This window comes from Labrus bergylta, chromosome 5 (assembly GCF_963930695.1).
Source record: "Labrus bergylta chromosome 5, fLabBer1.1, whole genome shotgun sequence".
In the NCBI taxonomy this organism is placed as follows: domain Eukaryota; kingdom Metazoa; phylum Chordata; class Actinopteri; order Labriformes; family Labridae; genus Labrus; species Labrus bergylta.
In genome coordinates, this window is record NC_089199.1 from 29,340,015 (window position 1) to 29,352,247 (window position 12,233).

Consider the following 12,233-nt stretch of genomic DNA (forward strand, 5'->3'; position numbering starts at 1 on the left):
TAAAAATAGCTAATGTGCGCTCTCCTAATCTCCGGCTTAGCTTCAAAAACCTGAATTCATGCGTCAGAAAATAATTTTCTCTCTCTCTCCTTTGTTATTATTCAGTGTTAAGAACATTAGATGAAGCAGCTGATACTTATCCACATTCATGAGGTGCTTTTGTGTTGATGATACAGCTGAATGTAGGCGTGCAGAAGGAGCTTTATTAAGGAGGATTTTGTCTGCAGGTTTTTACACATGCAAATGTTTTATGGAGCCCACCATCTTCATTTTTACAGAAGTAAGCACTACTACTTATTCTCTTGTAAGGATTCTAAGCGCTGTTCGAAGAATGACATCCGAGGAGCGGGGAGCAGAAAATAACTTCCCTTTCAGCCCCCCTGACATTGTCTGTGTTGACATCGGCGAGCTGCGAGGGACACTTGAGGGTCTATTTTAAAAATTACTGCTCCAGTAATCAGTGCCTCCGCATCTGCTACTGTGTGTCGTGAGATTGCTGGACGACAAGGGGCAAGCATTGTGTCTTTGCTAATTGCAAAACCCCCCTTTTAACAGACCGCCACTCGCATCCTCGGAAGACAAATATAAAACGCCACTAATTATGCATTTGAATAGGATTACGAGATGTGTAATGCCTTTGGTCTAAGCCTTTGGTCGTAAGAATTCCACGGAGAAAGAAGATATCTAATCAAAGAATGTGTTGTTGTTATAGGGGGGGGGGGGGGGATTGCATGGCAGTATCAGATGGATGTTTAGCTCCCCATGTTCTGTATCCTGGAGGGAATTGGACCAGTAGGCATGTTTGTAGGCTGATACAGCTTGTAAAGCCCTCTCTCCGAGTGTGACCTTCAGCAGTGCGGAGCAGAGACACATCGCAATAACACGACGGGGAATAGGATCTTCTGTCACGCAATTTCAGCAATCCCTTGCCATCTGTTTGTTCCATATTGACGGTGGAGTTAAGTAGCAGGCCTGACGTTGCGTTTACATTCTGTGAAGCACCTTTTTATTGTTCCAGCTCCACATTCCCTTTCATTAAATGTTAACTTTCACTCTTATTTTTAATAAAGAACATTTTCTTACAACGGAGGTTTCAAAGTAGTTTACACCACATACAGTGGCGATTCTAGCTTCTGTTGGGGCCAAACATGAATTGGGGGCCCCTCCAACCAGCGTTCATCACCATTTTGCCTGCCAGTTTCCCGGTATTTACTCGTCTTCCTCTTTCTCTTTTTTTTTTTCACTCCCAGGCAGATAATTCCTCCTCATTTCGTTTGGTTACTTTCAATGACAAACGTTGGTTTTAAAAGCAAAAATGCATGTCACACTAAGCAGGGCAACGGGATCGAGTGCTGTCAGATGGGGCCCCCTGAGGGAGGTTTCCGACTGTGATTGCAAAATTTGCACATTTTGACCCACTGCTGTGGTTTAAAGTTTGTAAGCCCTAGGGCCCCAAGCACTTGTCTGCCTTGCCTGTTGACAAGCAGCGCCTCTGATTGCACACATATGGGGGTTGGCAGGACCTCAGTCTGTAGGGACATAGGTTGGGAAACAGAGGACTGCCGGTTCAAGTCCCGGTGTGGGATGAATATGGAAGTTGGCAGCTTGAGCAAGGCACCAAACCCCCAAACAGCTCTGGCGCGCTCCCTGTGTAGCAGTGTGTAGCAGCCCCACTCTGACATCTCAACACTAATGCATGTCCACAGGTCCTGTTTGTGCATGAGTGTATTTGGGGACTATGTGTGCAAACCAAAATTTTCCTTCAGGGATTGATAAAGTATGTAAAGTTTAAGAAAACAACTGGCAATACCCAAGATTAATCCCTTCCAATCACCTTTAAGAGAACCACCTAGACAACAAGTGCATGGTAATCAATCAGAACTCTAAGGACCCTTGACTTTTAACAAAAATTTGACTCCCCGTAAAATGTTTTTTTTTTTTGTTTAGTTTGTTGGTTTATTTGGAAGGGGCAGTGCACAACACAACTGTTGGGCCACAGTTAGCTATGAAGCTAATTTACATCTCTGCTCCCTGGGTGAGAAGATAAAAAAAACTTAAATAAAACGTGTCCTCAAACACAAACCTGATATTCATTTAATATCCTTTTTTCAATAACATTGCTGCCTCCAAAGAACAATGTAAATATACAGATTAAAACCCCCTTCATGTATTTTTAATGGCAACATTTGATTAATTAAAAAAGCACACAAATGCCAAATGCATATTCATCCATGCAGCACATTTTGAATCCCAAGGTCATTGCAATCACAGGGAGTAATTGTTTGAGGAACAAATGTAAATCTCATGTTAATGTGCCTACGAGATAATGGATTATCATACGTTTAAAACTGTGACATTGCTTGAGGGAGTCATGAAGGAATGCTCTAAGAAGGGTTCCCCCTCTTGGGAACATGCTTATGCTATGCATTGTAATTAAAAATGAGGTCATCAGAAGGCGATGTTTGGTATTACTGGTTAAAGAGGACATATTGTCCCCCTTTCCCACCTTTTCAAACAGTCCCCTGTGGTCTAAAAGAAACATCTGTGCTGTGCTTTGGTCAAAATATAACATGAATCAAGCACCAGAGGAGGTTTGTGACCCTGTATAAACCAGCTCTCTCTGAACGCTCCGTTTTGGTGTGTGTGTCTCTTTAAATGAAATGAGCCCCCCTTGAGTTTTCCCAGTAGACACCAATCCTCTGTAGAATAAAAATGGCGGACCTGCGCAAAAGTTTTGCTCTTGGCTGGGGGTGGAGTCCATGGGTGGAGATACCAGGGGAGGGGAGGGGATTTTTTTTTACCAGAATCCCACTGTGACATCACAAGGAGAGCAAGTTTGAAACTGAGTATTTTCCTCTGTGTTGTAAGACTTATGTTGAACACAAACAAAGGACTGGATGGGTTTATTCCACATTCTGTGGGACAGTAGACACTCAGGTTACCCAAATATATGTTCAAAAACACTGTACCCTTAACCCCTTTAAGGGTTAGGGACGTCAATACAACACCGGTGCTCATCCTGCAATCAACTTCTTTGTAGTTTATTAGTTTGAAGGTCTGTTGCTGCAGAAACTAAGGACAAGAAACAACTTCATAACATCAGTCCAATAGAACACTCTCTATCAGATAAATTCCTCATCATCATCTAAGAGACCCCACATGACGTCCCGACCCTGAGGTTGAGAAACTCGGGTTATAAAAATGCGACCTGCAGTAAAGTTAATGCTGAGGGCAATAAGCCAACAATGAACATATAGTAGCAATAAACCGTCGGCTGCTTCATTATCTTCCCACTCACAGTTCCCCTCTGCCTCATGTACACAGCACATTTACATACACATTTACATATCGTAAACAAACACCTCTGAATTAATTCGAGTGCCCTCTTGATGAGAACCGTTTCATTTATTTATTTATTTCCGGAGTCTTTCATCTCCGAGATACACATTACATTTCTATGCAAATGAATCAATCCAGAATCCATAACTCTGCGGGAATCTTATCAAACAGTTCACAGGACAGTTGTAGAAAATGTCAAATGTCATTTTAAATTGGACATGACAATAAATTAGATTCCAGCGAATCACTGTTTCTCATTAATCTCACCTTTTACATCCATCAGTGAATCCATTTCATTTCCATGCATAGTGTGGAGCACATGTTCAGTGTGTGATTCAGATTGTATTTTATCAAGAACATGTTTTAATCTTTGCATGATCTAAGGTAAAATGAGCTAATTCCACGCAAAATGTTGCCAAAAGCTATCCAAGGGGACCTTGAAGCTTCTAATTACGACACATGCATACGTCGAATGCTGGAGAAAAACATTCTTAGCAATGCATAGTGAGACTCTGCATAATCTTTTGACTGTTTCAAGAAGCAACTCAGAAGTCCCCTGTACAGAGGAGCCTTCATGTAACTCTTGTAACCCTTTTTTGTGCTTTTTCCTGATCTTAACTTTGCCCCGTTTCACGTTGTGATTTATTTATGTTCATTTTCTCTCCATTTGAATTGTTTGATTTCTTTTATCTGTGAAGCACTTTGTAACTGAGTGTTTGTATGGAAGAATGTGCAACATTTTATACATACATATATCTGAAATCAAGCATATCCTGTGTAAATGTGTCTCTGAGTCATGACTGTCTACAATGAGTGAGAAGCTCGAGTCCTGCTGGCTGTGTTGTTGTCAGAGCCGTGTTTACATGGACAGGACAGCCGGCTCCTCCCCTTGTGTATAAAAGCTGTTTTAATCAAGGACTAGAGAAAAGAAGAACATACTCACTGATTATTTGGATGTCACATAAGAGTTTTCAGATCACGCTCATTCTGTGTCAATTTATGTGAAATATGAAGCTACGAGCTAACTAAAGTATGCTAACATTAGCATGCTAACACAACAATGCAGGACAAATTTGTCCGCATCTTACGCTTAATTACGGTACGTTCTACTTCAAAACTCATTCATATGAAAGTGAGTGGAGAGGTGTTGGAGGTGTGTCGCTGGAGGAGAGCGGAGGCTTCAGAATAGCGGAGGTGTTGCCGAACAGCAGTTTGTTTTGGTTTCATGCTGGTGCTCAAGGACGACATCTACTGGATCAAAAAGATGCACATTCTTCCTTTAAAGTGCAATGTAAATAAAGGTTAACTTACTTATTTGTTGTAGTATGCTTATAAGTTTTGTTCCTAATCAAAAGGAAGCTCTGTGATTGGCTCAACACTTGTCAAATATCTGTCTATATGAACCCGTTTCACAGGTTTGGATGATTTAAGGGGTGCTGAGGGTGCAGCAGAATAACATTAAAATGTAAGATTATTTGCTTTATGGGCTATGTGCATTTACTACAAAGATACATGTGGTTGATTGATCTGTCAGTTTACTAGAGTAGTAATAATGAAGTCATCAATATAAATATTTTTCAATAAAGCTGCACTCTGTAAGGTTCATTATCGCAGCGCAGATTTTTAAACCTTAACTTCGTCATTATGTCAAAAACATTCATGAAAAGAGAACAGGTTGGCATCGTGAGAGCAACAGAGACAAGCGATAGTGAGCGCTCGTGCCATTACACAAATAGATGGAGGGACAAGAAACATAACCTTTGATTGATCAGGTAACCAGTGGAGTGTGTAAACAATGCAGACAGCAGTGAACAGACTGATGCAAACCAAACAGCTACAACATGCATTAAGTGTGCATCATCAATGCTCTGTTTAACATACACTGGTGAGAGGCCATGTGGAAGATTTGTCCTGTATTGAGATGTAAAATGAGCTGCTGTTAAAACTCATTATTAATAATCCTGAACATTTTAATTAATCAATACAGTTTTAATATATGCAGCACAGAGAATGACGTCATCACAGAGAAAGACATCTCCCAGCACACCGAAATGAAACCGACTTCCAGCGTCCCTGCATTATTTAGAGGTAACTATAAGTCAGTGAACGTCACACAAAGAGCATCCTTGAAATATAAAAAAGTCTGTGTTCAGGCTTTATTTTGATCTGTAATAATGACAGAAGGTGCAGCATTCTCCCTTTAATGTTCTTCGTTTGGTGTGTTTGTTGGAGCAGCACAGCTTCTCCTCACTATCAAAGACAAATCGCTCAGTATCACCGTTCTGACTTGAACCATCATTTTACAGATAAGATTAATCTAATGCTATGTAGCTGTAAACTTTTCAGTGCAGTACTCACAGAAGGGAAAAGCGTGACTCCTGCTCCCTGGTGTGAATAAAGACGGGGTGAGAAACAGGGAACGATTGGTGTGTCGCTGCTCTTATGTTCTCTGCATCAAGTTGCTGTACAACACAGCATGAACAACATGAACATTTAACACAGGAACACTGGATTAAAACTGGAAACACATTTTTTTTTTTTTTCATTTCACAGACTTTCACTTTAAGTCACAGGATACTTTGAGCAGAGCTGCTGTAATGTCTGCGTAACAATGACTGTATACAAGTATGGACAATATTCCTCTGTCGTCTTCCATTGTACTAGAGTGAAGCCAAAAGCCACCAGTGCTCACATAATGCAATAGGGATGAAATTTGGAGCCGAGACATGCCAACCAAACTCCTTCCACTAATCACACATTTAACTTCCTAAAAACAAAAAGTCAGCGATCCCTAACGTCGTTACAGTCCTACGCGGAATAGATTCTTGTTTTGGTTTGAAGCATACCTTCACATTCATAGGAAGTTGTTTGACACTGTTGTTAGTTTCCGTTGCATTTTCTCCTCTATGCTCCAACAATCTGGTTCAGAACACTTCAAGGAGCCTCATTAGTCAGCAGAGCTGCCGATCATGACGTTACATCAGCTCTTTTTTTTTCCATCAGATAATTCAAACAAAACTACTCAGAAAAATGAACAGAAAAGACGTGTATTTTAACGTTATAGTTCGACCAATCTTCCGCCTGTTAACATGGAGGAGGCGGGGTTAATGACCTATACTGCAGCCGGTCAGTAGGGGGAGCTGTAAATCCTTTGTTTTCACTCCCAGGTGGTTGTTGCTCCATTCATCTCAATATAAAGTCTATGACAACAACACACCTCTGTCTCTCAGACCCTCGGCGTATTCTCCGGCTTTTCCTAAGATACTATATGTCAGGCCTTAACAACCAAGAGCGATAATCACAGTGTTTAAAGAGAAATTTGATTTAAATAATGCAAGAATATTGCCTGAGAGTGGAGGTGTATGGACGAGCGGAGAAATAAGTCTCCCTGGTCCTGAGTTAATCCCAGTGTGGAGGAGTAGTGCGAGGCGAGTGCTGCACTCGAGAAGTTGAGCACAAAGCCAAGAACTGATTATCATTCCAGAAAGAGAAAGGAACATTATTCATCGGCAATAGAAATCATTTCGCAAGGCCTTTTTTTTTAAAAAGTCAGGCTGAACGGAAATTATGATTAATAGGGTGAAGTTACGTTTTATCAAAGCACAATGAGAATGCTGAGGATAGAGTCCACAAGACATCATGACCTTCTCTGTCTGCATGGCACGCACACATATTTACAAGTCAACCAGACATCCGTGAAACAAAGGAAATAAAAACACAGCAATCAACCAAACAAATAGAAAGTAAACAAATTCTTCACAGAAGCAGGCCTATAGGTAACCTTCAACAGCTCCTGTCACAATCCATCCCTTTTATATGTGTAGGGTAAACATCTGCCCATATAGCCTCTCTATCTAGGGCAGCCTCTGCTCTGTTAAAAAAAACAGCATCTGTTGCCTGGCAACGAAAAGAGGCTTTAGGAAGTGCTCCATTGAGCGGCAAATGTTTACGTCAAGTCGGAGAGAAACAATGAGACAAACGCTGACTTTGAGAGACAGGGACTGATTCCTCTGCAGATCACTGTCAGGGACGCTGTCTTATACAACACGGGGAGTTTTTTTATTTACACTGACGGAGAACGGACACAAGGACAAAAGAGTTAGTCTGAGTGTTGGGTTTTTCATGAATGCATTAACCCTCCAAATGCTCAGCTGTCTTCACCCTCTACAGGTCTAAAGGTCTCCAGACCAGACATTTGATTTCATACTGCAGGAACCGGGCCTTCGTTTGAAATAAGAGACTACATGCTATTGCCAGGCTCTTTCTTTTATTCTAATCATCATTACATCACAATCTCATCACTCTGCAGCTTTAAAGTTATGTTCTAAATCCCAGTGATGATAACTAAAATTAGTCACTAGTTACAGTTACCACTATCAAAAAGTATCTGAGTTACTGCATTATAAAAGTATTCATTCATTTGGAAAGTAATTCAGGCTTCAATATATACAAACATATACATTATTAAGTGTTGCTATGGCAATGTGAGACTAAAGTATCTCAATAGCTATTGCTAAAAACTAAGTTGGATATTTTTAGTCTTCCTTTTTGTCCTAACAGCACGCATGTTGCCTATAGGAGTGTCCGCAGAGCGCCATTTTTACCCCGACACGTCGTATTATTTCCTCTCAGTCGCTCACATATAAGGACGAAGAACGAGGCAGGAGCTGGCTCTACATGGACACTGACACTCACTTTTTGTCACTCAACAGAGCTTGTTAGCTTGATGTACAAAGTGGAGATAACGCTGCTTAAATAGTATCTACATTGATGATTGAAAAGTTGGGATTTGACACGAAGAAAAACTTTTTTCAGCTCACCGCGAGTCGTTTACTGACGGTAATTGTTGTGATGAGTCAATGGCTTGCTAACACAAAGAAACCCCACATCCGTTTGTCCCCCTTCAATACAAAAGCACGTCAAAAGCATGTCATACAGTTTGCAGCGGGAAACTAAAATTTACAGCAAAGAATTATATATTTAACGGATGCAGCGTGGACAGCCAGGGTGCGATCATGCGCGATGAAACACGTTTAGAGACAAATTTAAACACATCTAATATTTATCTCAATAAGTGACTAAGACATGAACTGGGGAACCAGCTTAGACGCGTGTTCAGGTCGAAGCAACAAAAACTATGTTCACTAAACTACAGTTTGGATCCGTTGATCCATTAATGTCAAGTCACAAATGCACTCAGGATTCCAAAAATCTGAAAACATACTTAGCAACGTCCAATAAATAACTACATATTAGATGATACAAACACTGACTTCTTTCTTCCACACCGGCACGGTCGAAAACGTTTTGCCTCCACTCACACCTGGTGCCAATCACCTGCAGTCATGGCTTCATGCTCAGCACAAACCGAGACTCCACCTAGTGTTCAAAGGCGGAAATGCACGCAAATATCAAAGACATTTAGGTAGAGCCAGTGTTTCCAATGTACTGCAGTAACTACCATCGTTAGGCTTCCTAATGACTCATTAGAAACCGATGGGTGACGTCACTGAGACTACGTCCATGTGAAGATGCGGCAGCTGAGATGCAGCAACAGTACGCGGCTGCTGGATGTGACCTCAGCTTTGGTGTTAAGACAAAGTCAGGACACTTTTCACCCATACACTTGAATGCAGCTGGGAGACATGAAGTGCATTTAAAATTTCAAGCACAAACACCTGCATCAAGAAAAGATGTCTGCAATAAATAAAACGTTGTATTCTCCTGTCACCAATCAAAAGGGATCTTTCTATCTAGCAGTCTAAGAATAACCATTAAAAACAACAACTGCTATATCCTGTGGCCCTATACATAAAAAAAACCCTCATGAAAACACAAACAAGCATTTTGGCAGTCCTACCCACCTCTCTGTCATTTGGATAGCAGTAACCTTGCTTCGACCCAGACGTAAACAAACACTGTCATAGTCATTTGGGATTTAAAAAACACTGCGACTCCATCCTGTATGGGAGATTACGTGTATTAGCACTTACCTGTTCCAGAGTAAAGCTGATTATTTGAAACTCAAGTCTCGGGTGTTTTGTTGTTTCGTTTTTTTCTACATTTTAAAGTCTGGGAAAATAAGTTATATTCTTAGACTTCTGGAATATATTTTCTATTAGAGTATAGCAGCTGAAGAATAATCTACAAACAAAAGTTATAATTGAAGTTAAGTGTTGACATAGCAGCACAAAGCTGAGGTCACCCTGATGACTGCAGTGAGGACTGTACAGAAGTGATCATACTACATATCTCAAAGCTAAATACAGAACGGTAGGATACAGTACAGTCAGTCCCATTAGATATGATACAAAAATATATAGGCTTCATTATCTGCAAGATAAATAAAGCATACAACTCCAATCATTTAGAGTCTTTCAACCTAAAAATAAATATTAATAGCTTTTTTAACTTTTGACTTAAAGATTCAGCATGATTTTTTTTTAAAGATTTGGGCTTTTTATGCTTTTATTTGATAAGACAGTGGATAGAGGAAGAAATCAGGAAGAGAGAGAGAGAGTGTTGAATAACGTGGTAAAGGAGCCACAGGTCGGACTTGTACCAAGGCCAAGTGCTTTGAGGACTACAGCTACCTAACCGCCATAGGCCATCTGCACCCCGAGATTTAGCATATTTTAATGATACAATCAAAACAATACATTACACTACAGTACGTTAGTATAAAGTATGACAGGATACCAGCCGACCATATGACAAGATGCAGTACCATTGGGTACGATACCATATGACAAGATGAGAAACCATTAGATACCATATGACAAGATGAGAAACCATTAGATACCATATGACAAGATGAGAAACCATTAGATACCATACGACAAGACGCAGTACCATTGGGTACCATTCGACAAGAGGCAATACCGGCAATAGGACAAGATGACATACCATTAGCAACCATAGCAATAGGAACCATACCATAGGACAAGATGGGAAACCATTAGGTACGATACCATACGACAAGATGATATACCATTAGGAACCATAGCAATAGGAACCATACCATAGGACAAGATGGGAAACCATTAGGTACAATACGACAAGATGCAACGAGACAAGATAAGACAGGATACTTTTTCTTACACTCCAAGTGCTCCTTCATTTAGATGCCTCAACAGAAGTTTAAATTAATACATAAAAAAAAAACAATAAACACAATCCACATGTAGACAGAGCATAATGAAAACCCCAAACAAAAAGCATATTGCACATTTACTCATATTGCACAACAATCTGAGCCAAACGTACTGAAGCTGATCCTTTATCAGTCACAGCTGAGCCATAAATGATGCTGCTCCATTAACTCTCATACAAATGATTTTGGCCTTTAAGCTTGCAAAGTAAGATACATTTAATTTAGTTTATTCAGCGATTTACAGGACCATTATCTTTATGGTCATATAATGTTGCTGGTGTGAGCGCAGATTAAAAACTCGTTTAGATGTTCTGAAGATGTAAGGGTAGTTGACTGTTACACTTTGTATCCCATTTATTGATCAAACTGTTGCCTGTGCAATTTCTTTTATGTAAAAAAGGTCTATCAGATATCTCATAGACATTTTCCGACATGAGGTGCGACCTAATCGGTTGATTCCCCTATTTAAAGGCAGGGTTGGTCATTTTGGAAAACTAGCATGATTTTTAAAGCAGCATTCCCTCAGTGCTTCGTCTGCACCCTCAAAAGCCACGCCCCCTCACTTACATGCACAAGCCCTATGGGTCCAGAAGCGGACCTCAGCTCATGCTTTGAGTGTGGGCTCGTACATGCACGGCATAGGGAACTAGCAGGGAGACAGGGAGGCGCCTGATTGGTTCATCAGATTGGTACCTCGTGGCAGACATTGGTCAAAGTTTTTACACACTTACAACTGAAACAAATGACAGATTTTCTTTGTTCCTTTTTCAGAGAACATGAGTTATTAATGTCTGTCAGGACCTAAAGACAATTTCAACCAACATCTTAAAAAGTGGATCTGGAGAAAATTACCAACCCTGCCTTTAAGATACTATTCAATGCTTAAAAAGGGTTGGATGCGTGAACTTAAACAAGCTCAGTTTAGTAGATGTAGGATGTGTAAGTTAGCTGTGGTGGCGTGGATTGTGAAAGGCAGCTACTAACAAAGCTTCATGGGGGAAAAAAAACAACTGATATCTGGAAGGAAACTTCAAAATCAATATAATCCCTCCATCCAGCCTTATGAAATACCAGATACATACAAAACCGCACCTCAGATGCACAGGTATGTTAGAATACAAACACTTACTTCAAAACCCAAACAGCTGCATCTCAGCGGGCCGACCTTTCAGCTGTAAGAAATGAAAAAGATACGTCCGGGCACCACGGGCTTCCTGTTGACCAGAGCGAAGGACAGCTCTGTCCGCAGGAACACAGCCGAGGCCTTGATGAGATGTTGTCCAAAGCGCAGGGTCGACATGTCCCACTGATTCTCAGGCCTGGAAGAGACAGGGAGACGGCAGGAAGTCAATAACATCAGACTGAACAAAGGATACTGTTCATTGCACACATCCTCAGACAGCTGGAGGCCCTCACAGAAGAACCTAATAGCTATAATGGATGGGACGGAGCAGGTTTCATACCTGCTACACACACTAGTCTTAAGCCAATTTCAATGTGCACAAATGTAAGACATTTCAGACAGTCTGCCCCTGAAATCTCAGAGTGGCTTGTTCACAAAAGGTAAATGGACTTGAGCTTCTAATCGCTTTTCTCCAACCTTCTGTCTACTCAAAGTGCTTTAACACCGGAGGTCACACCTAAACATTCACACCCATTAACACGCTGATGGCAGAGGTTGCTATGGAAAACTGTCCATCAGCGTTAACTAATCCTTCCAGTTGAGAGATGATCGACAAAA

The 12,233-nt window shown here is 40.8% G+C and overlaps 1 protein-coding gene across 3 annotated transcripts in view; it reads right to left on the minus strand.

The window, feature by feature from the left end:
- fhit (fragile histidine triad diadenosine triphosphatase) overlaps positions 1 to 12,233 on the minus strand; it is a 294,062-nt gene that overhangs the window by 170,721 nt on the left and 111,108 nt on the right. For all 3 annotated transcript variants that reach the window (XM_029278395.2, XM_020639578.3, XM_065955376.1), the window contains one exon: positions 11,687 to 11,811. In XM_029278395.2, the coding sequence (XP_029134228.1) occupies positions 11,687 to 11,792 (106 nt within the window). In that variant the 5' untranslated portion in view covers positions 11,793 to 11,811. The remainder of the gene's footprint in view (positions 1 to 11,686; positions 11,812 to 12,233) is intronic.